General features: G+C 35.2%; 1 protein-coding gene across 2 annotated transcripts; it reads right to left on the bottom strand.

Annotated features, from left to right (window-relative positions):
* Positions 1 to 865: 865 nt before the first annotated feature.
* LOC139966166 (uncharacterized) lies at positions 866 to 23807 on the bottom strand. 2 transcript variants are annotated; one of them, XM_071968917.1, is made up of 22 exons: positions 23617 to 23807; positions 19181 to 19280; positions 18779 to 18899; positions 17803 to 17874; positions 17529 to 17600; positions 17136 to 17207; positions 16722 to 16793; positions 16141 to 16212; positions 15666 to 15737; positions 14246 to 14314; positions 13530 to 13607; positions 13330 to 13401; positions 11777 to 11848; positions 11094 to 11243; positions 10587 to 10655; positions 9633 to 9698; positions 9109 to 9177; positions 8470 to 8526; positions 8061 to 8284; positions 5599 to 7217; positions 3312 to 3441; positions 866 to 2706 (listed from the first exon to the last, which is right to left on the bottom strand). In XM_071968917.1, the coding sequence occupies exons 2-22, from the start codon at positions 19272 to 19274 to the stop codon at positions 2579 to 2581; spliced, it is 3450 nt and encodes a 1149-aa protein (XP_071825018.1). In that variant the 5' UTR covers positions 19275 to 19280; positions 23617 to 23807; the 3' UTR covers positions 866 to 2578. The 2 variants fall into 2 exon arrangements, with proteins under 2 accessions (XP_071825018.1, XP_071825019.1); XM_071968918.1 differs by lacking the exon at positions 17803 to 17874.

Genomic DNA, 23807 nt, shown 5'->3' on the forward strand with positions numbered 1-23807 from the left:
TAGTAAGCATGCATATTTATTTGCAGTTAAGTTCGGCGTAAAATTGTTCACGTATTATTTATAAGAAGTTAAATGTTACAAATATTATGAAGTCATTTGGAAGATTCTTGTCTTCGCCATTCAAAGTGCACTGAGGGAGGGATTTTGACCTAACGAATCAGGAAATAAACACTAAGTTTTGTCAGGCAACGAACTTCAGTGACAGGAATATCCATTCAATTAATATTTTACTATTTTACAACCTCTATCAATCCGCTAGTTTCATTTTTGGGTCTGCTTGGGCCAACATGGTGTCATGTGACACTTTATTTTTTTGCACTAACAAGGTATAGATTTCATATTTCGTATGCGCAAATCCCTTCAACACTCTTGTTGGGTGTAAACTAAGCCGGTGATGCCACGCAACATGGTTCAGTTTCAATTTCAAAGACACTGGCAAAAGATAGGAGCACGATGCTTTAAATTGAAAGTCAACACACCTTTCCTATAGGCTATGCTGACATTGCGTATTAACATAATAATCCAAATGGATATTACATGCTTTCAATTTAATTTTGTGCCAGTCTATTGATAGTCATACCGAAAGCAGATTGCAGCACTTACTGAATAATGCAAGGCCACATTTCATTGAAAGAATAAATTGTCTCGTGGCTACCTGTATTGGTGAATTGGTCACTTAGGCCTACCTGGTTGGGAAGGCCGGAAATCAAACAATATCATTGAGTATTTGACCAGCGAGGCAGCAGCTCAGTGGGGGGGGGGGGGTGGGGCTCAAATATAATTGCTGGTTTCTCCTTTCCCCCTAAGATATATCTTGTACCTAGCACTAAAACAATTACACACGAATAACAAATTAACACGGATGTTCCATTGCCAATATTTATCTTGAACTACAGATGTATAGTATAATATCTTTTTCATACATCGATGTTCAATAATCACTAAAATTGGCATCAATGTAATTCGTACTAGCTACCAATGGCATGCGATGTTTCTAATTAAGAAGTCTCAATTAATATACACATTTCCTAAATTACTAGCTTAGACTAGGTTCCCATTTTGCGTTCTGGTCCACATTTATAACGCTGAAGAGCGTTGACACTATGCCGATATACGTATGAGTCGGAATTAAAATCGGCGGGCTCGATAAAGCAACCTCTATTGGGTATACACTGAGCCAATGTGGATAGATATAATACATGTGAATATGTATTGTGTTAGTAACATTAAAAAATAATACCAAAAACCAAATATTACTATGATGTACCTTCCTAGTAACGCTTTCAAATGGTTATTACATGGGTTATAAATCCGTTACTGAGGATATGCAATAAATGCTAAATGTTTTTGTAAGGTTTGAAATAAAATACACTACATATTGGAGAAAAGTCCAATGAGGAAATATTAAAATATTTACATATTTACATATGACACTGAACAATTGCAATTTTGTTCATGTAGCTCAGTTAATGATAATATTTACACTCTTAAAAAAAAAACGTTGCAATATATACAGGATGAAAGTAAAATACAAAAAAAGAATAGAAAAGGAAGATGCCATTGATCACAGAAAATATTTGCATATTCTAAGTCAAAAAGAAAATATTTACAACAATATCGTTGAGTATTATGGCTTAAAATCATTTTAAGCAAGTTTCTAGTTGAGGTTTATGTATAGGTTTGTAACTGACATGTAGAAATGCGCATCATTTATCAACTTTCAATTAATACAAATCGCCAAATTTCCACAGTACTTATATAGAGTATACTACAGTCTAAAATAATTTTTCGTACTTAGCACTTTTATCGCTAACTATTGCATCGTGTAACATTAAATTTTTTCAGGCATAATTGAAACATTAGGAATTGTAAAAACATCATACCTTCAGCTCTAATTGAGCCGTTGTCCATTCTTTTTGTCTAAATAGTAGCTTATATCACGTAAATTAACGTTTGCTACGACTTTACAATGGTGATATTTAAAACGTTTGAAGAAAAAAAAACTAGTTTGCATAAAAAGTTGAGAATGATCCCCTTCTATTGAAAAAAAGAATAATAAATATGATTATGTCTAACTGGAACTTTTTTGTCGTCTCATCCCTCTTCATGTAACACTTGTTCGAAATTGCCAACGACTGGCTGCTTAGAGTGTACAGTCCTTCGGTTTGTTATGTTTACTGACCTGCTGTCTTGCATGACAGCATTTGCTACTTGCCTAGTAAAGTATTTATAACTTCCAGCTTTCTCGAAGGAGAGAAATATTTTTACCTTACATAAGACTCTAGAAATAGACCAAGTTCTTTGATGGTGGAATACAAGTTCTGATCGTAAAAGTACATTTATTCTTAAGATATTAAGAACATGTTTCTGAAATCAAGTTATTTAACAATTTCCTCCTCAAAGTGTTGTTGTTGTTATAGTCGCAGGTACCATTTTCTTCTATGACCTCTGTTTCATTATCACAGTTGATGTCATCTTTGTAACTCTTGCTATTGTAAATGTCATTGTTCAGTCTCCGATACCTCTTCATAGGGTAAATTGAAACGTATGAGAACAGCATTGATATATTGTACAAGATTTACACGATGCGTTCTCCATTCCTTGATTGTCGATCAAAAAGGTAATGCCATCCAGCAGAAAAGAACAGAACCACTTTCTTGGGGAATCTTTTCTTGATGTAGACAATGGTTCTGAGTAATACTTCACCTAAGAACGAAAAATTGGTAAACAGGTATCGATGGTTTTATTTGTTTATTTATTTATTAATGACTAAATTAATTCATAACTATGTATGTATAAAGCACCGTAATTTATTTGAAGTTGTTAATGTTGGGGGGGGGGGGAGGATGTTAGTAGATGGTTGGTCTGTTACACATGGAAAATATGTGCTGTGTGCATCTGTAAAATTGTATATAAATTTAAGTTTTACAATAGTTTGTGACTCTTAGTTTTGAACTAAGGTCATATGTAGAGTATTTTTCATTTGGAGACTTTTGATATTATTATATCAGTTTAACATATATATCGATCGTGACATTAATGTGACTCACACACCGTCATTAGTGTAAAGGGACTGGTACTGAGTCATTGAAAGTGGCATTCATTTTCTCAAGGTTAACATTGGTTTTCGTGTCCTGGTTCTTAAATTGATGACTCTCCTCACAATTTTGTTAAATATTTCAGGTTACTGAGAACAGACAAAGCAAGTTAAACCATTGCGATTGTTGCCAATTGTCAAAGATATGAAAATAAATATGAAAGTATCTACGTGTAGCTTTATAGCTATGAAACAAGGTAATCGGTTAACTTGCCTGCAATCAAGAATAAGACGGCTATATTTAACACGATGATGAAAATTGCCGTAGGGTGTTTTGTTCCCCGAATATCTGCCTTGGCTGAAGCTATCACAACATTGATGAAAATCGCAGCAAGTGAAAAGAGCTGAAGAAAGAGAGAGAAAGGAGAGAAACTTTGAACAATGATGATGAAGATCAGTTTATGTTACATTAGTGTATAAGAATGTCTACCCAGCCAATTCACACTCTTTTCAATAAAATTTGGTCTCGTCAAGAAAATCGGGGTTTGCTCCCCTTCTTTCTTTCCCCTGTAATACAAACAATGAATCACCCTTACATTGAAACTGTGATACTATAATGGTTTTTAACGTAGTAAGTACGCCCTTGCAAATGGTATTCACTTTTCTGACAACAAGCTTGCTCAGCCTATTGCTGTATTAAGTGAGTTTGAGTTCTTTAGTCATATCGGTTTAGAATATAACCCTATAACAGTTGCTCAGGGTAATTGCAATCGCACCCATTTGTAGCGTTATTGTGCTAATGAGTCAGTATTTTTGATGTGAGTTTGCATGTATTACATTTTTTACATCTTACTGATCATTCAAAGAAATATTGTTGATCCTTTCATAGATTCTGTAATTACATTAAGGCGAATCATCATCCTTCTCAGAAGCTCAACCTCGCAGCTCGTCATGTATAGGACAATCCCCGACACGTGCTATGACCGGCGTACACCCTTGCCGTATAAACTTTCAAAAAACAATAAAATCTGCCTTTTTTGTTACTCTTATTTCTCTCCTGGGAGTGTTATACTTTGTTACACCAAAATGCTTCTTAGATCACTTCCTTTCACAACTAATGAAACGAATGGAACGAATGGAACGAATGATATGGAATGATATGGAATGAGATGGAATGAGATGGAATGAGATGGAATGAGATGAAATGGAATGAAATGGAATGGAATGAGATGGAATGAGATGGGATGAAATGGGATGAGATGGGATGAGATGGGATGAGATGGAATGAAATGGAATGAGATGGGATGAGATGGAATGAGATGGAATGAGATGGAGTGAAATGTAATGAGCTGGAATGAGGTGTATGAGATGGATGAGGTGGATGTGGTGAATGAGGTGGATGTGTTGGGTGAGGTGGATGAGATGGCATGAGATGGAATGAGATGGAATGAGATGGAATGCGATGGAATGAGATGGGATGAGATGGAATGAGATGGGATGAAATGGAATGAGATGGGATGAGATGGAATGAAATGGAATGAGATGGAGTGAAATGTAATGAGCTGGAATGAGGTGTATGAGATGGATGAGGTGGATGTGGTGAATGAGGTGGATGTGTTGGGTGAGGTGGATGAGATGGCATGAGATGGAATGAGATGGAATGAGATGGAATGCGATGGAATGAGATGGGATGAGATGGAATGAGATGGGATGAGATGGAATGAAATGGAATGAGGTGGGATGAGATGGGATGAAATGGGATGAGATGGGATGAGATGGAATGAGATGGGATGAGATGGAATGAAATGGAATGAAATGGAATGAGATGGACTGAGATGGAATGAAATGGAATGAGGTGGGATGAGATGGGATGAGATGGAATGAGATGGAATGAGATGGGATGAGATGGGATGAGATGGAATGAAATGGAATGAGATGGGATGAGATGGGATGGGATGAAATGAAATGAGATGGGATGAGATGGGATGAGATGGGATGAGATGGGATGAGATGGAATGAGATGGAATGAGATGAGATGAGATGGGATGAGATGGAATGAAATGGAATGAGATGGGATGAGATGGAATGAAATGGAATGAGATGGAATGAAATGGAATGAGCTGGAATGAGGTGTATGAGATGGATGGGGTGGATGAGGTGGATGTGGTGAATGAGGTGGATGTATTGGGTGAGGTGGATGAGATGGCATGAGATGGAATGAGATGGAATGAGATGGGATAAAATTGGATAAAATGGTATGAGATGGAATGAGATGGGATAAAATTGGATAAAATGGTATGAGATGGAATGAGATGGAATGAGCTTGAATGAGGTGGAATGAGATGGAATGACATGGGATAAAATGGGATGGGATGAGATGGAATGAGATGGAATGAGGTTGATGAGGTGAATGAGGTGGATGTGTTGGGTGAGGTGGATGAGATGGCATGAGATGGAATGATATGGAATGAGATGGATTGAGATGGGATGAGGTGGATGTGATGGATGAGGTGAATTAGGTGGAGGAGATGGATGAAATGAATGAAAGGTTATGACTTTACCTGTAGTCGCTGATCATAGGGACACTTCATTGGCATGTACCTAGCATGCAGGGTTAGGAACAAAACGGATACACAGATGGTCAGAGGAACTGTCCGATCGTCCCATCCATAAATGGTCAACAAAATGGTCTGTGTACACTTCCGTATCAGCTCTAGGATTTCCCAAAACCAGAATTGACTTTTATAGTTTTCACAAAGAAAATTGAGCCAGGTCGGGATAACAGGTGGGACATCACTGTAATCAACAACAAGCGGCATGTCCTCTTCAGAAGTTGAATTTTCTCCTTTAAAATTGTTATCATCAGTTGGTCGAGTAGACCAACGCGAACAATGTTTCCACAAGAAGCAAAAGAGTGTTGCTGGAAATGCGATGATATACAAAAGTGTAAAACAATACGCTGCTATATTGTACGAATGAAACGCTGATGTTTTACAGTCTATCCCATAGTCAGATCGTAGAAGACGCCTAGTTTCATTCTCTGTGGCTTTGTCATGCAATGGAAATTCCTGGCATGCACTTGGATACATGTTGAAAATAACGGTGGATATGCCCGGATACATGCAAAAGAAGAGTACAGTTACATACGTAAAAAGACGGTCCTTTAACTTCTTCAGTTTGGTAGATAGCAATTGCGTTTCAGAAGGAAGATATTTATACTTCAGGTAAGCTTGCTTAGCTTGATAGATAAGAGATGCGGAGCAAATGATAAAAATTGGCATAATTATACCAATAACGAATCGACGTTCAGGGCTAAATTCCAGATTTTCGACTAAGCACGCTGCGCCTGAAACGTCACGTATAATGTTCAGTTCCATCAAAGATATCACAGCTCCCAAGGGTACGAGTGGGTCGGCCCAAGTGACGTCATGTAGTGATTCCAGCAACTTTCCAACGATTTGATAGAATCCTAACAGGATTTTAGTCCTAGATATCATAACATTTATCACAGAACGCTTTTTATTTGGATGTTTTCGCTCCCTATCAAATTGCCATGACAATAACAAAAGCAAAGACACAGCAAGACACACAAACACAAAGGTAGTAACTATTAACAGTACTTTCTTTGGGCAAGGTACGCAGAGATTGAGCGCACGGTAGAACCCATTCTGACATTTAGCGCATAACCAGCCTTGATACCCCTCATCGCAACTGGTATTTACATCCAGCAAGCCGTTGTTGATGCAGCTCTCTTTTCTCAGGCAAGGAAAGGCTTTCGGTATTACCCCACTATAATAATTGCTTGACTCCTTGAACGAATGATTCAGCGTTTTAATATTCTCAACGAAATTGCTGTAGTTACTACTGCTAGCGTTGGCAAAGTCCCAACTCCAGAAATAGCCAGGAAGAGGAAGTTTCACATCATGGGAGCAATTATATATGTTGTTGTCACAAGGTAAACATTTCCCAAATCGATGTGTTCTTGTATGGTTAACTTTACAAAAGCAAGCCCTGTAGCTGGCTGGACGGTTTTGGTTGGTACCCTCTGGACATACTTCGCACTTATCAATAGATACTCCTGTACCAGCTTCCTTAACCCAGGTGCCATTGTTACAACGTTGACATGCTTGTTCACTGGGATATCGGGCTGTTACTCCAATGTCATCCTGAAAAAAGCCGCCTAAGAAGACAAAAGAAAAGGTTAACAATAAGAAAAATTAGGCACAGAAGAAAGCACATTGTAAGTAACTTGAGATAAACTTTACTCATTGATCTTTAGTTACTTTTACCCATACATCCAGCTTAACTTAATCTATACAATACATCCAGCTTTACTTTTTGAAATTGAATAGTATTACTCTTAATCGTTTTGAGACTGAGGAGTGTAGGTGAACTCACTTACAAGTGGGAGACTGAATTGGGAGATGACAAGGCCTTCGACACTCGTGGTAATATTATAGTTCATTTCTTTTTTGATTTACAACCTGCTCGATGTGATTAAGCAATATCTCTTGTGATTGTTTTACCTGGCTATTTTGGATTCTGATGAAAGTACCATCAACTGAATAGAATGAAGAACCAACGATATTCGATTCAATGAGAAAGGTGAGATAAAAGTTAGACTTGGTGACTTTGAAGTTTAACGCCACATATGTAGTTTTGGAATGGTCACATACATTGATGGGGAGGGTTTGGGATCTTTGTAAGGACGGAGATTGCCGTCATTATTTCTGCAATGGTTGGTTAACAGAATTCAGCAATGGAACATCACATGTATAGAGGTTTCATTGGAGAATGGACATCTCGTGGGCACAATCTCCTTTTTGAGGGAGAGGGTTCCATACCTCTTGCGGTATATCTAACACTGACTATGATGAACTGGTACACATATGTTGTTGTTTCTTAAGTTAAATCGATGGAAACCTACATCCCACTACTGTTCTGTAAACATATTGAACGAATAGTACTATGTGTACGTAGGCATTTGTTTACTCGAAGATTGAAACAAATAATAACATATTACCTGCAGGACAATTGATGCATCCATGTTTACCATCTCCATAGGTTCCTTTCTTGCACGGGGTGCAAACATTTCTACTGCAAGTGAAACCTTCCTTCTTCAAAATTTCAATTACATCCGTATTTTCTGCAGTTTGTAATATTACGGGTTGAATATCCCCCTTCTTGAGAGATTTCGTATTGCAAAGATCCATCTTAATTGGTGGAACATATTGGTTCGAACATTGTCTGGATGTATTAATTAAAGATAAATAAACAAATAAATAAATAAAACAGAAACGGATTATGATTACGGTATTCTCTGACAGAATGAATTTGAATTTGATTTGGGAAAAAACTGGAGAAAGACAGGAGAATGGCATTATTTAGGAAAAATCATTTTTGGAGTAAAAATAATGAAAGATGTAACTTACATATCCACATGATGTCCATAGCGAGGAAGCGCTTCCAATGGTTCACAATTGAGAAAACTATGGAATTAAAGTGCAAAATTAGATACTTTATCAAAACAATAGTTGAATATTTGCTTAACATGTTACTTTAACCATTGTCAAGGTTTGGGTGAGGTGAATTTACGGAAACATTCTCATGTACTTCGTTTTTGTCCTGTTAGTCCTCTTGGTAATAATTTGATCATTATTCTTCTTCATCCCTGCAATTCGATAATTAACATGGTACTGACGTTCATTCACACTTCAATATGTACGGCCATCGTTTTGTTTAAAGTTAATGGATTTGATGCATTATTTTAATTTTACCTAAACACTTCTGAAATATTTCAGCCGCGCATTATCATGTTCACAAGATCAGCTTTTATATTATGCAATGACTTTGATAGCTGACATCACAATTTGCAATAAGTTACCTTCATGCGAAGTAAGATTAAAATCAATTGCAAAATCAACAACACAAGTCTTTAATCATCTACGGAATACATACAGTATTTAATATCCAAATATAAAACACATTCAGTTAGCTACAGTAATCTTAACTTTGGAACATGTGTTTACTCAATGATTTCTTACAATATGTTTTTATTGAATTGTACTTACATTTTAGCACGTTCTACGTTTTCAAATACTGTTTGGCTTATATTGTTTATCTTATTGTCATGAAGATATCTGAAAGCACCAAAAAGAAAATATATACTAAGCAATAGTATACCTGTCCAAATTCATGAAGATGTTGAGAAAGTTGGATAAGCAGCTCTATATGTCTAACGTTAACGTCTTTTTGGTCCTGTTAAGCAGTTTTAAAATAAATTACTACTGTCATTACTTACCTGAGAAGTACCTGAGAAGTTAGTATTTTCAAAAATGTAACAATCTAAGGTTGTCAAATGTTTACAGATTTACGGTCGATCACCTTAGTATATTATATGGTCGCACGTGAAATGCTGAACTAACATTTTGCATAACTGTCGAAAAAAAAAAATGTCAATTTGGTGTACTGCTCGTGATCTCATACAAAATGAAATAGTTGTTCGAATACTTAAATTTCGGCAGTTGACATGTAATTTTAACGTTCTTGACGTCACTGCTGCTATGTTATTGCAATGTCATGTTGGTTAACTTACATTTCTGAGACGGAACAAGGAAAGGGCGATTCGGTCAAGTTCCGAAACTTGTTACCAAAGAGAAATCTGCATAAAATTCAAAATGAAGAAACGGAAGGAATTTGCAGTGCTACATTGTTTAGTTCAGTCAATGTTACATTGAGAAACATGGACTTACGGGTCAACGTTTCTCTTTGATGAGCGGGATCGTTTATAAGTACTAGATCACCGCAGACTAATCAAAATCGTATACGAGCACGATCATCATATCTTACACATACTTTTGTCTTAGTTTAAATCGACATTCAACTGTTTCGAGTATTAGATTTATGGTAAAGAATATGATACCATGTAAAATCTAACCGGGGAGAGAAAGCCTACAACGTTCCGATGGTGTTCGTGCCTTCCTACCTTAAACCTTAAGTTTGTACGACAATTCAAAGATATTTTGGTTGCTTTAACCTCCCTTTAGACGCTTTATAATGTACCAACTTGTAATCATGAAGTCTGGTGTTGCTAATACTTGATACCAAATAATATACAGTTATCAACAGGAATGGTGCAAAAGCGTGAATAAAGGATATAACATGTGGCATACGTCCTGTGCAAACAAGCTGTCATGTTTATATAAGAGGAAGAACGAAGAAATATTATTACGTTTTATGTTTAGTTAAAACGTTGAATTACAATTTGCACGTCGTCGTGATAGATGATAGCTTGACCGTCATTTGACATTAGACTATAAGTACGTAAATGTTGCTTAGTATCAAAAAGGTGACAGTAAATATGCCTGTTGCATATTGAGTAAATTCAGATTTACAACTCAATAATTCCACTTGTTTTTACTTGTAAGAAGCCTAAGAAGGAAGCGTTTCTCATGATAACGTTTGTGTGGTTGTCCAGAGGGGGGGGAGGGGGCGTCTCGACCTGGCGGTAGATGAGGGGCTTCAGATTTAGTAATGCTACGGTACTTACATGTTCACATTGCCCAGTCCTTCGAATGCGTTATTCTCCAGTCGGACGAGCTTGTTGTTAAATAGACATCTGCAATAACATCAACATTACAATGTATAAGAATGACTTCAATTCTGATCAATATCATATCGCTAGAAATTGGAAGAGAAATTAGTTCCATCGTTGTCTTATTATCCTTTACTAGCATAACATGCATCATTAAACCGTATGATTATCTGTATATATCTATCTAAAGATGTATATAACTACATATATACCTAAATATACAAAAATATATATAAAAAGTTAATATATACATATTAATATACATATATCTACATATATATATTATATATAAGTAAATGCACTTTTAAGTATGACCATCTCAAATGACACCAGCAAAGTCGATCTACATGATGTCAACCTGTATTCTGTTCTAGTAGTAGAACGATGAACAAAGCAACACACGTTCTGCAAATAACTGATGACTTTTAAAAATAATGAAAAAAAATAATCACGAATACTTACAAGTACACAAGATGTGTAAGAAGATGGAATGTCTCTTTATAGATAACTTTAAGATGATTTCTATGCAGCAGTAATATTTTTAGTTGATGAGGAACTATCTGTCCGAATGCGTCTGCAGATATGATTTTAATTTCGTTCCGCGATAAATCCCTTAAGAAAGGAAAGGAAAGAAAATAGAAAAAAGAAAGAAGAAAGAAAGATAATAAACCATTCTGTCTGAGTGTTTCTGTTTGATATTGCTCTTACGAAGTCTATGTAAGGAAAACGTCAGTTTACTTATACATTGCTTAGATGTTTAGGTGATTGCGGAAGTTGGGTTGAGCGGATTGCCACTACTATATCCCCTTTTGAAAGAGTGAATATATATTAACTTGAATATAAGCTTACGATATCTTTTCCTACTGGATATTTGTTGCTTTTGAGGCCCGTACTTGTAAATGGTAAACTCCATGGTAGAGTATAAAATACAGCCATTGTTGGTTTTCCGAAGTTTAAACGGTAAAGTCTCGAAAAATGAAAGTAGAACCATTTGTAACCGAAAAGACAGAATTGGGATAACATTCTGCTTTTGATGCTCTACATAACATTAACTTCACTAATCTACCCATATTTTTATACAAAACAATATTCTTATTTAAAAATCCACGATTTTGTGATATTTGTTCTTTGTATTTCATACTTACAAGGCATATGATAATCGAACTTTGCTGAAAACGTTCGGTACAAGTTCCGTAAGTCTGTTTCGGCTCAGGACACTGTCATGACAAAAGCTTTGAAATTTAGCCATGTGACCAATCTAATCAAATATATGTACCATTATATAGAATGTAACATTTAATGCGCCATGTGTTTTAAATTTATATACTGAACTCAGGTAAGAAATAACATGTACGTACTGACAAAATGATGTTTGTTTATTCCAACGCAAAGTGCAAACACTACTTTGAAAGTATCACAGGTTTTCCTCCCGTAATTTTATTGACTGAACAATTGATCTAATCAAATTTCTTCTTATATATATATATATATATATATATATATATATATATATATATATTATTACACTATTATTCAATCATTTAAATAAACTGATTTTTATGACATATATAGAAACAATAAAAATGATATTGCACATATATAAGGTAGAAAGTATTGGCATTTTTGAAATGAGATGCAATATAATCTTTCATCTTTTGTACAACAAATTGTGATTTGGAAACTTAATGCCTTACCTATTAGCAATTATGCAGTGTCTTACTAGACTAATGAAATCACATACATTGCTTTTCGTGTTTTATCGTTTGGTACTTCGTAAGACTATATTAGCTTTGCAGTTTAAATTTGATGGTATCATTAAATCATTCCGTAGTACATATCTTTTGGACTAAACTATAAATAATAAATGGGCATTGGTCAATATGTTGATCAAGGCCGGATCAAGGGGGGATGGGGCCGAAGGGGCCATGGCCCCAAGAGGGGCTTCCCACCACTGATGTTTTTTTAGTGCCATAACATCGCTACGATGCGCACATTGCGGACACCAGTACCGTAACTCAGTGTGACATAAAAGTTAGTAAAACCATGTATCTAAAGTTCTAAACTGGGGGGAGGGCAGCACTTTTGGGTCTGCAAGCCTGTTTGCCTATGCTCTATAGCCACACTGCATACACCTAAATCTAGGCCACTGTCTCACGTATGCAGACCACAGTAGCGCAGATGCATGTTGCAGCATGTATATATCATATATGGTGTACACAGTGCCACTCGGAATGGAAGTCTGGGAGCACTACAAAGCTTACACGTGTGCTTTTTATACGGACTGGTTATGAGTTGCAAGATCTAAGGATTCTTGAAGTCTGGTGAATCTAGCTAATTGAAGCTTAATTTAGATCTAAACAGACTATCCCAATAACAGTAGAATGTGATGGTGTGGCCTAGTCTCACCTAGATTATAAAACTGTTGAAACTTTATAGATTGACCCTTGTGTATGACTGACCCTTAAACTTTGATTTTTGTCAATTTTAGTGCCATAACATCGTTACGATGCGCATAATGTCGGACACCAGTACCGTCACTCAGGAGTTGAAAAATTGATAGAGGGGGCCCCCACCACCAAGCCGGCCCAGGCCTCCCACAAGCTTAATCCGACCCTGATGTTTATACATAATTACGAATGAGTTAGTTGTTTATTTTCATTTGGAGTGTTTGGTAATGTTGTAATGACGGCATACTCACAGGTTCACAATAGATAATGCTTTTCCAAAAGAGGTTTGGTTAATAGTCGTCAACCTGTTTTTGGACAAACTCCTAGAATTTAAGAAGACACATTAAATTTAAAGTCACTCTACTGTATCCATGTCCATCATGTCGATAAAGCTTATTTTTTACATATAAGTTGACTTATCTTATCACGATAAAGAAGATAATGTACTTACAATTCATCTAAATTCTTTGAAAAGGGGCTTGCAGAAATTGTCCTTGGTAGTTCCGATATGTCATTGTAGCTGCATTTCCTGCAGTTAAAAGGAAAATACGCTTCAAATTTGAGAAAATTCTTGTCAAATGTGTTCACAATTGTGATTCTATAAATACTTTTTGCATTGAAAAAAAACTACTGTTATTTGATTTCTTTAATCAGGCATGCTTGTCATGGTAAGATCCGTGCGAACAGAAATCCATGCACCCTTTGTCCCACTTTGGCTTGCATGCTAGTACATATGTCCTTATCTGTCTCATTAAAGGAACAAGTTCACACAAGTCTCAAAAGGTCACTATATGTATTCAAATTACAGCGATGCTTTTAAATTTTTATTCTTGTTAAGACATTAGATTTTAAACATGGGTGATATTGCTAATAAGGATTTTCAGGGCAATGAGTTGTTAGGGTATATATTACTCTATGTCCAGGGCAAGACGTCTGGAAAACACGTCGGTTAAATATATAGCATATTCAGTCACCATATCTTTATTTAGGAGTATTTAAAGCCTCACAAGTCAGGAAATTATCTTTTTAAAGAACCAGAATTTGTTATAACCGTAGAAACAACTATATATAACATGGATGATATGAGATATAATCATGTCCATTAACGTTTTCATTGTCATTACAATTATTTGAAAATTTATCATCATGAATATGATTTGAACTCACAACTTCACACTATACGACGAGTTTAATAGATTTTCTGGTAACTTCGTCAGCTTATTGTGGTTTAAGTATCTGGAAATACAAGCAAAGAGAGACTCAGAGAAGTAATGAAACGAAAGGAAAGAGGAGAGAGATGAGGGGAACAAAAAAAAAAGCAGGGAGAGGGATAATGAAAGGGAGAGAGGAAAAGGAAATGAAAGAAAAGAAAAGGGTGGCGAGGAAAGGTGGGGGTGAGAAAGGGAAGGAGTAACTGATTTTCATTGTAAATGAAGTCAATACAATGACAACCTTTGTCAGTTCAAATGATAAACTAATATATTACTAATTAAACCACTTGAATTGTATAAACTAACAAACTGTTCAGCCTTAATGTTTGTTTGGTTAATCCCTTTCTAATTATCACGATACACTTTTACAACTGTTTCTTTTCCGGTCCGAAAGTTTTCTTCGGTTTGCAGCAATATTGTTTCAATCATCGAAAAAAGTTTCGATTGACTATACTTCCTGGAAGAACTTTCACAAAAAGATTACTCACTTTTGAGTACGAAACCAAATTCGCATTGCAGTGGCATACATCTACGATCACATCTTTATTCAAAAAAGGAACTGCTTTCCTAACCGGCACTCCTCATTGCAAGATAAAATTACATTCAACAAATGGTACATACCAGGGTTATAGCTAGGAGATTGTGAGTGCTGGTTAAATAAATTTGCGAAGCGTAGCGAGCGAAGCTCTCGCATCTCACGGCCGGGGGTCCAGGGGCCCGCTTAAGGGCCCCTGGTGGGGTCCAGGGAAAAAGGTGACGTTATTATCATGTTTTAAAGCAAGGGAAAGATAAATTTGTTACTTTTGTTGTATTTCACAAGCATTTTACTATTTTTTGTGCCGGCCAGTGGACTGTTTATTCACTTACAACCGGCCGCCGCCGGCCGGCGTGGCTATAGCCTATAACCCTGGTACATACGTTTTGACCATCGTTTTGCTTTTCTCTTTTTATTGTGTAATTTCGCCCGATTTTTAATTTAAATGTAGTATTAAGAATTTTTTATCTCGCAAGTGAAAATTGGGGACTTGGGGACAAGAAATCCTGAAAAGTGTCTTTTTTTTAGCGATCCTACTTTGGAACGCTTTCCACTGCACTATACCCTTGCGTACCCTCTTGCGCTGCGCTGAAATTGATCAACATTACCTCAGAAAGTGAAATGATGGAAATCATTAGCTATTTAGCACTCCATTATCTTGGGCTGATGCTGATGCCTATAGGCTATGCTATGATATGCTATACTATATGATGCAATTCCACGCTATAGAAGAAACATGAACTCTTAGTTAGCTCTTTTTATGGTTATCTAACAGGAATAGTTTACACGCACTGTTTTCTGTACAGCCATAATAAAATAAAATAAAATAAAATATTGTTACAATTGCTTCAGCTTTAGTGTGAACTTGAACGATCCGTCTTCGATAGACGTCAGTCGATTATAAGAAAGATCTCTTCAGAAGCAAAAGATAGGTGGAAATGAAAAAGAAAAATGTTAAGTGAAGTGCGAAGTTGCAAACTAAATATAATATGTTTTCAAGATCTTTTGACTCATAAAGTAACCACAACGATCAATTTCATAGATTAATCTAGTCAAATGATTGAAGGATAAATTCCCGTGTATAGGCTTTAATACGATAAATATTAAAATTGCTGAGTTATTTGAAATATACTAACATCTTTTGGGGATAATCGACATCTATTATACATTCTACAAATAATAGTCATAGGCCTATCATCATCGTCTTCATTTATTTATTTCTGTTTTTGCACCTACATTCACTACGCCTTTTTAGGTTGATATTTCGTTATGGTGTGTTTACATGGAGGTACTGAAACAACAAATGTTATACTTACAAAGTTAGGACATTGTGAAGATTGCCAAATAGAGTGTTCGGTATCTCCGTTAACATATTGTGTGACAAATCCCTGAAATTGATCAAAACATTGAAAACAGATTTTAAGTTTACCAGCTATATAGACCACGCAATGTAACTTGGTATGCTCTTCGTTAAATAGTTGTATGAAGAATGGTTTATATTTCCACAGATAGACACGTTCTTATGTGCTATTATTAGAAGAGAAACTGCAACATGTTGTCACTCAATTCAATACAACACACGGGGACAAATACATTAACTGTTTCATTACCATACAACATTAACAAATTCACACATTTTTATTGAAAAGGTTCAAACAATCATTATTCAAATATGTCTGATTCTGATGTATAATACCTTACGTAAGAAGAGAATTTTCGTACTGTTGTAAACTCTCTATCCTAAATTATCTAATTGATGCAAAACATAAAAGAGCAATAGCGACATTCGTATGCGAGCAAAGAGGTTCCGAATCATATATATATATAAAATTTATTAAAAGTATATATATAAAAGGAATCGTGTAGGAAAAGATACTCAACATGGTGAAATACTTACAACATCTCTAGTTGTTTTACTTGTGAAAACAAGTATGGTGGAATGCTGGTCAGGTGATTATGCGAAAGATTTCTAAAACGTTACGATAGTAAAAAAAAATTGAAAGAAAGTGAGATTTTCTTTTTGAAAAACATTAACAATTAATAAAGATGTATCATAAATTCATAATAAATATATTCTAGCGAATGACCGAAATATTCTTCCATGATTCCAATCATTCCTTTAAATTAAATTAAAGTAATTATCTATCATAACAATTAGTTATGTAAAAATTTAAGAAGGAGCAAACGGTAAACAAAAAAGCTCAACCGTTCTTTAAGGTAATTTTTCATGGCTCTTTTACTTAAAAGCTACCGTACTTCTATACTCAACATTACTAAAATTTAACAGCATTGAAAAAACAAAAATTCTTACAATTGCATCAAACGATTCGTGTTGTTGAACGATCCCTCTTCGATGTTTGTCAAACTATTATGTGAAACATCCCTGCAACACAATGTGTATTAAATTAATGTGGTGATAGCCGTAGAGGAATTAAAGAAAACAATCATATCTTTTTCATTTTTTTGCAAACAAATATTGAGAACAATTTCATGCAGAATGTGTGTAAAGGGAAGAGTGATACTCATGTCGGTGGAATCAACAGTACAACAAATTACCGAAATCCTTGCAAAATATTAGCAAAATATTTTAATATTTAGTTATTTAACTTATACAGTAGCATAACCCCTTCGTCACCGACCTATTAAAAAAAGGAAATAAAAGTCAAAACTTGTAACAACATAAAACAAATGGTGTTTTACTCACAAAATTAACAAGTTGGACGTCTCATTTAGCACATCGCTTGTGAAATTTTGCAACCGATTGAAGGATAAGTTCCTGAAATATAGTAAAGAACCAATATGTAAAATACGAATATGTATAAATGTAAGCCGTAATCTATGGCGCGCCTTTATAACAATTAATTATGCTCTTTAGTCTCATAAATGTCATTGTTGTGTTTGTCGGACAAAAGAGAAGATTCTTTTCCTTGACTCAATTTAAATTTTGGTGTGAACCGCCAAAATTTTAAAATACTCACAGACATGTAACATGTGTAAAGTTATTAAAGTAACCACTGGGTAACATGGTTAATTCGTTGTCCGACAAATCTCTGAAAATGTAAACAAAACAGTTAACTCACAGGTTTATTATGGATATGTCCTTTACTGTGATATATGCATTACGGTGTATTAGACGAGCATAAGGTTATCTCTAACACTATGAACAATTGTCGTGTAAGTCTTTTTGCGAGTGTGGGTATATATAACGGCATGACGAGTAATGATGAAAAATGTCCGACTTGTCATTTTTATTCACATTAGTCATAATTATTCACATAAGTTATTATTATTATTCACGTTAGTCATTATTATTGACATTAGAAATACAGCTCTAAGATATAAACGTACACGTTCCCTAGAGAAACTTCTACGATGATTTAAACATACCTACATCAAGGTTTCTTTTTTGTGATGTAATTTATATATATTAGATAATAATGGTTAAACTAGTATTTTCAGTAAAAATATGGGTTTCAAGTTTATTTTTCCACTAAAAAGCATCGACCTTCTCAAATTTGTCTTTATTCGTATTTACCTTTGAGACAATAAATATAAAACTGTTACTCGCCGAGACAAGGTTCATTCTTAAAGTTAGTCCCATAGCCATTACCTTAATACAAACGTGGCGTGTTTGCCTACGCTTCTTATTATAGTGTCGTTGTTTGTATGTCGTGTTACTTGTTGTACCCGTTAAAGTAAAATGGTGTCTAAAACTGTGCACATTGATATATCATATTGTGCACGATAGAGCTATATGCAGACTATACTTATCCTGCGGTTGACTATTTCTTACACGCACAAAAATGATTAAATAATGTTTGTCAGAGTACATGTTTTATATATATTTTTGTCCTTTCATATCCAGACCTTCATTCTTTTCTTTTGAATCAAGCTGTACCGCTATAGTGATAACTTGACCCATCATGGATTAATCAAAACAATCTAAATACTTACAGCCTATAAACCGTTTTCGGAAGGTTTTCAGGAATCTCTTTTAACTTTCGATGTGCACATTCAATGTTGTAATTATCTTCTACTGATATGCACTTGCAAATGCGAGGATCATCACATGGATCTTGAGGAATTAAATACAAAATTTAATAAAACTTATATCTAAATAAAAACTAACTAAATAAAGGCTACATGATACATCCACTAAAAATCGCTACAATTCGCAGACAAGCCTAAGAGATAAATATCTATGTAAACACCAGTCATGTGTAGCTAAGAGTTGTCCTTTCAATACAGCAAACATTAAACAAACACTTACGGCAAATTTATGTCACATAACTAAATATAGTTATGGAATTAAATGTATTGGTAAATGTTTTGCTTTGTTAGAAACCATTCACTTACTCTTAGGTTTGTGTTTCTTTTTTGCAGTTTCTGACGACGAAACTGCTCCCAACACCAGTACAGAGAACAATAAGACTCGCACCAGAGACCGCATCGTCAGCTTTAGAAAAGACAAAGAAATTGGAAAATAAAAAGGCATCTCACTCTAGAATCATACGCCATTATGGCACCACGCCCATAAGGAAAAGTTGCAAAAAATGTAAAGTTGAATCCTTAGCCAAATTGCTGGAAACTTTCTGCAAGCTTATATCAAAACCATATCCTATAGCGTATTGTATGGCCAACTTGACAGGAATTTGTCAAATGTTGTGATAACTTTATGATGTCATAATTGCCATTGAGTTGAAATGTGTTTTTATTTTCCTATTCATAATCTCGCAATCATGTGTACATGCGCAAAGGAAAATAATATCTCTACAAAAAAGTATCATTGGGTGAAGTTGTAAAATAAAAAGAGAATTGACAGATTAGAAAACATTCACATTTAAACACACTCATCGATAAATCAACAAGACGATTATTATAGGAAAATAAGCTTTGGAAAACTATCTGCGATGAAGACATCACAAATAATAATTAGTAATATTTAGATAGCGCATAATCAGCAAAGGTGCTCAAAGTGCTTTACAAATGTAAAACCTACAAACAAATAGTAACAAAATCCTAAGTATTAAATATATAGAACCAATACGGCATAAAAAGTAAAAGCCTAAAGCAACAATATAAAAAACACCCGTACTAAACGATAATAAAAAATATTTAAGAAAAGCCCAAAACGCATATAGTCCAAAAAATTCAGAAGTATGTAAATAGTAAATTAGATTAAATCATATTCAATGTTTAAATATAAATAAGTACCCGTAGGAGAAACTATAGTACAGTAAGACAATTATTGTAAAAGCCTAAAACAGATCCCTAAACGTAGTAAAAAATATAAAAAATAAAGAAAAATAAATAAAGAAAAATGTTAGGAATTAAGTGAATAGTTCCAAACGTAGTATCTACGCTTATTGTTATCCATTTTCTGGATAAATGGAGAATTTTAGCAATTCAACATAGTTGACATGCAATCAATCATATCTCAAATTAGAGTCAAAATGTTAAATTGGGTTTTCAACTGATAGTATATTGAACATAGGCGGAGTGTATAGCCTAGTGGTTAACGCCGGCGTCTCCCAGTCATGAGATCCCCGGTTCGATTCCCCGCCGACAGCAATGTGTGTCGTCTGGCAAGGGTGTTGTTCAATAACAACTTCCTGACATGGACGTTAAATGAATGTGTGCCGAGAGATTGGCTTCGGTCAGCTTGCGAGTCTATAAGCCTCCATGGCTTCTTTCGCGAGTTCCTGCTTGCAGGAAGATCACATATACATACATACATACAATATTGTTGTCTTTAAGATTATTGTTACATCAATACCGCAATATTTAAATAATACATCAATGCTTATGAAGTTGTAATATGTAAGAAAGAGTGAGAAGTTTCTTGGAGCTGGTATAACCATATAGTACGGTACGATTCGTTCAATCATAACGACTCTCTAACAATATTGCGTTTATGGTGTCGAGACTAATGCGTAAGTACCGATAGTATCTCTCACTCGAGTAGTTGTCATGTTTCAATTTGCGGAGTACTACTCCCTTATTCCCAGCCCACCGCGCTTCCAAAGTCCCACGACAGCGCACCTTAACATCATGATGAAGAAGAAAAAGGGGGGGGGGGGGTCACCTTGCAAATATATATATGTGTACATTAGGGATGTAGACAAATTGAACTTGACTGTCCATCACTAATAAGTAACATATTGGGAGGACCTTTCACAATCATGGATTTTCGATCGAACGCAACTGAGGTTTTACTGTCCTTTTTGATTGTTTGAAAGTAAAATGTTGTACCTCAATCATGTTAATTCACATTATTCGATGTTTCTTTAGCAAGAATTAACCACTTTCATATCATTTTGAATGCGATAAGTGCAGCTTCCAAAGAACATACCATTTTAAATTGTTCAGTCATACTAAATTACATCACATGCACTATGCAGCTATTAAATTAGCTATACCTCTGTTGCATCAATGTCACAAAAGATGTGTTAGAAAGGAAGTTGAAAATTTTCCTGGATTTTTTTGAAACAAACATCAACACATCCTACCGTCCACTAGAATGTATATGAAGTGGAAAGAACATGTTTTGGTTGACAACTTGTTAGAATTTAGAAAAAATCAAGAATAAGAAGAAGAATGGATTAACATTAAAACTCATGAGCCTGGCACTGAGGAGAGGATGTCATCATCGATGAAGACTTTAAGGAGCATTCAGAGATATAACATTTCACAACCGGAATAGCTTATGCATGAAAAAATAACTTGCAATTATTTATTCCAAAGCTATGACATGTCAAAACTAAATATATGCCTAAGTTATCCTGAAAACAACTGAAAGTAGTTGGGGGAAATGTTGCAAAATTTGTTATTCAAATTAGATGTATATGTATCAAATGCTGATATTTCATCACGGAATTCGCTATATGAAAATGGGAGTTTGAAGATCTTTTGTACGCTCTAGTTTGGTGTTATTTTGTTTCTTTGATATTTTATTTATTTCAGAGTTAGTCAAAACAGTCGTGCAAATCCGTGTGTGGGATTCTTCTGGTCAATTCAAAACTCCCTTTGAATTTTGATGTATGGCTTTATTCCAATTACGATTTGTTCTGACTTTCATGCCGATTAAGTTCAAACACCAACGTAAGACGGTTCAGGATGGGCTAGGGTGGCGCGCGCAAGGAGGGGAGGAGGGGTGGGGCGTTGGGAGGCATTGCCCACACCAGTCGGGGAAAGTGTTCAGTCGGGGATTTGTTTTACATTCGGCCGGGGAAGTTTTCGACCACTGCTACAGGTGAACACCCAATTTCCAACATCACACAGCAATTATTTATCACCACAACCTTGTGCTTAGAGCTAACTGTAGATCTAATTTATGACTTTATTGTATACCTCCAAATGCACCATTTGACGTCTAGGCCTATATTTTCCGTGGAAGGACCCCCTGACCAGCCTACATGGGAGTCGACTTCAGCGATCAGAGAGCCCAATCCCTCCTTTATCGAATCCTTCAATTGCCACTGTCCTTCCATTAAAGTAAGTTCAGCCGCTATAATGTGTTCTTTGGGTGGAGGATCGAGGGAAGGGGGTTTGGAGCTCATCCCTCCCCTTTGACCTATAATGACATCCAGTGTACGTCACTGATATGCCTACAGTAATTTCAGTATACATAATATGTATCTTTATGTAATGTTGGGGGATCTTGTAGAGCTTATGTTGTAATCTTTGTAATAGCACGTACATTTTACAGATTTTACAGGTTTGTAAAGAGTAACATAATTTGAGACACTTTTCAACACTTTTTTGTTGTTGTTATTTCATTATGGGTGCAAATCGAATCTAGTTCGTGCTGTTTAATAATGTTAACAAAATACTTAAATTGTGAGCGCAAATTTACAAATGATACAAAGGAACACTGCAACTTTTTGGAAAGCAGCATAAAGACGTTTAGTTGGGAAAATGGTAACTTTTCTTCAGTTTCTAATTGCATGTTATATATACTGTATGTTGCCCTTTAAAGATATTTTCAATTATACAAGCCAGTTTGCGTGGTTCCTTTTTGAAGATTTTCGATAACATATATAAACCTCATTCATGTTCATGTATCTCAACATTTTCTCATATATGATGTCATACTATATTACCACGACTGATAAATATTATACATAACCATATTAAAAAAGTATAAATACGTTCATCCTACTTATACAGATGCACGGCAGTCGGAACAGTAAGGTGTCGTTATTAAAACATTCGTAGCCGAAATGAAAAAATAATTTAAGTTTAACATTTGCTTGCAATTATTATTAACTTTGCCACGTAATATTTATTGAAATGGATTGCCGAGCCCACTTAAAAATCCATTTAAGATCACAGTTGTACTTTCTTATAAGAAGCTGAAGGAAAGGTCATGTAATGAATTAAGAAAAAAGTATATTGAAACATTCACATACAATTTGCATATCAATGACTTGGCTGCTACGTTAGATAGGATATAACAAAGTTCATCTTGTCAATCAAATTAATGGATTTAATTTTCAACAAGTTAATGCTTTCATTTTGTATAACGTAAACAAAATGGAAAGGGGGGGGGGGTCGCAATAAATAGTCTTGCTTTCTACCGAAACAATTGCAATTTATCGCCAAACCTACCACCCCCCCCATCCCACCATATGCCATTTGTCACTGAGCTGTTACCGTACTTTTTTTCCTGCAAACTTTATTCTTGATCTGACAAAGGAAAAGAAAAGTTATATCATCAGTGTTGAAGAGATATGGATTATTTTCCATTAATGATGATCCAGGCTATGGACAGGAAAAAGAATTATGCTTACCTTGATCCTCCTTGTAGTATTTTTATTTTATTTAAAACGCAAATAACGTCCTCTGATAATAAACAACGACACGTTGTTAACGCTCAAAGTTGATTTTATATATGATATCCAAATGAGTGTTGACTATGTACATGAACATATCTAGTGATTGCAATTGATTTCGCTACTTCCTGCAAATGTCCTCATTACAG

Source organism: Apostichopus japonicus, chromosome 4, assembly GCF_037975245.1.
Source record: "Apostichopus japonicus isolate 1M-3 chromosome 4, ASM3797524v1, whole genome shotgun sequence".
NCBI lineage: Eukaryota > Metazoa > Echinodermata > Holothuroidea > Aspidochirotida > Stichopodidae > Apostichopus > Apostichopus japonicus.

Coding starts and splice junctions, on each gene's coding strand:
- LOC139966166 (XM_071968917.1), bottom strand. CDS start 19,274: ATGCGGTCTCTGGTGCGAGTCTTATTGTTCTCTGTACTGGTGTTGGGA. Junction 13,402..13,529: donor TCAAAGAATTTAGATGAATT/GTAAGTACATTA, acceptor CTTAAATTCTAG/GAGTTTGTCCAAAAACAGGT. Junction 10,656..11,093: donor CTTACACATCTTGTGTACTT/GTAAGTATTCGT, acceptor ATGTTATTGCAG/ATGTCTATTTAACAACAAGC.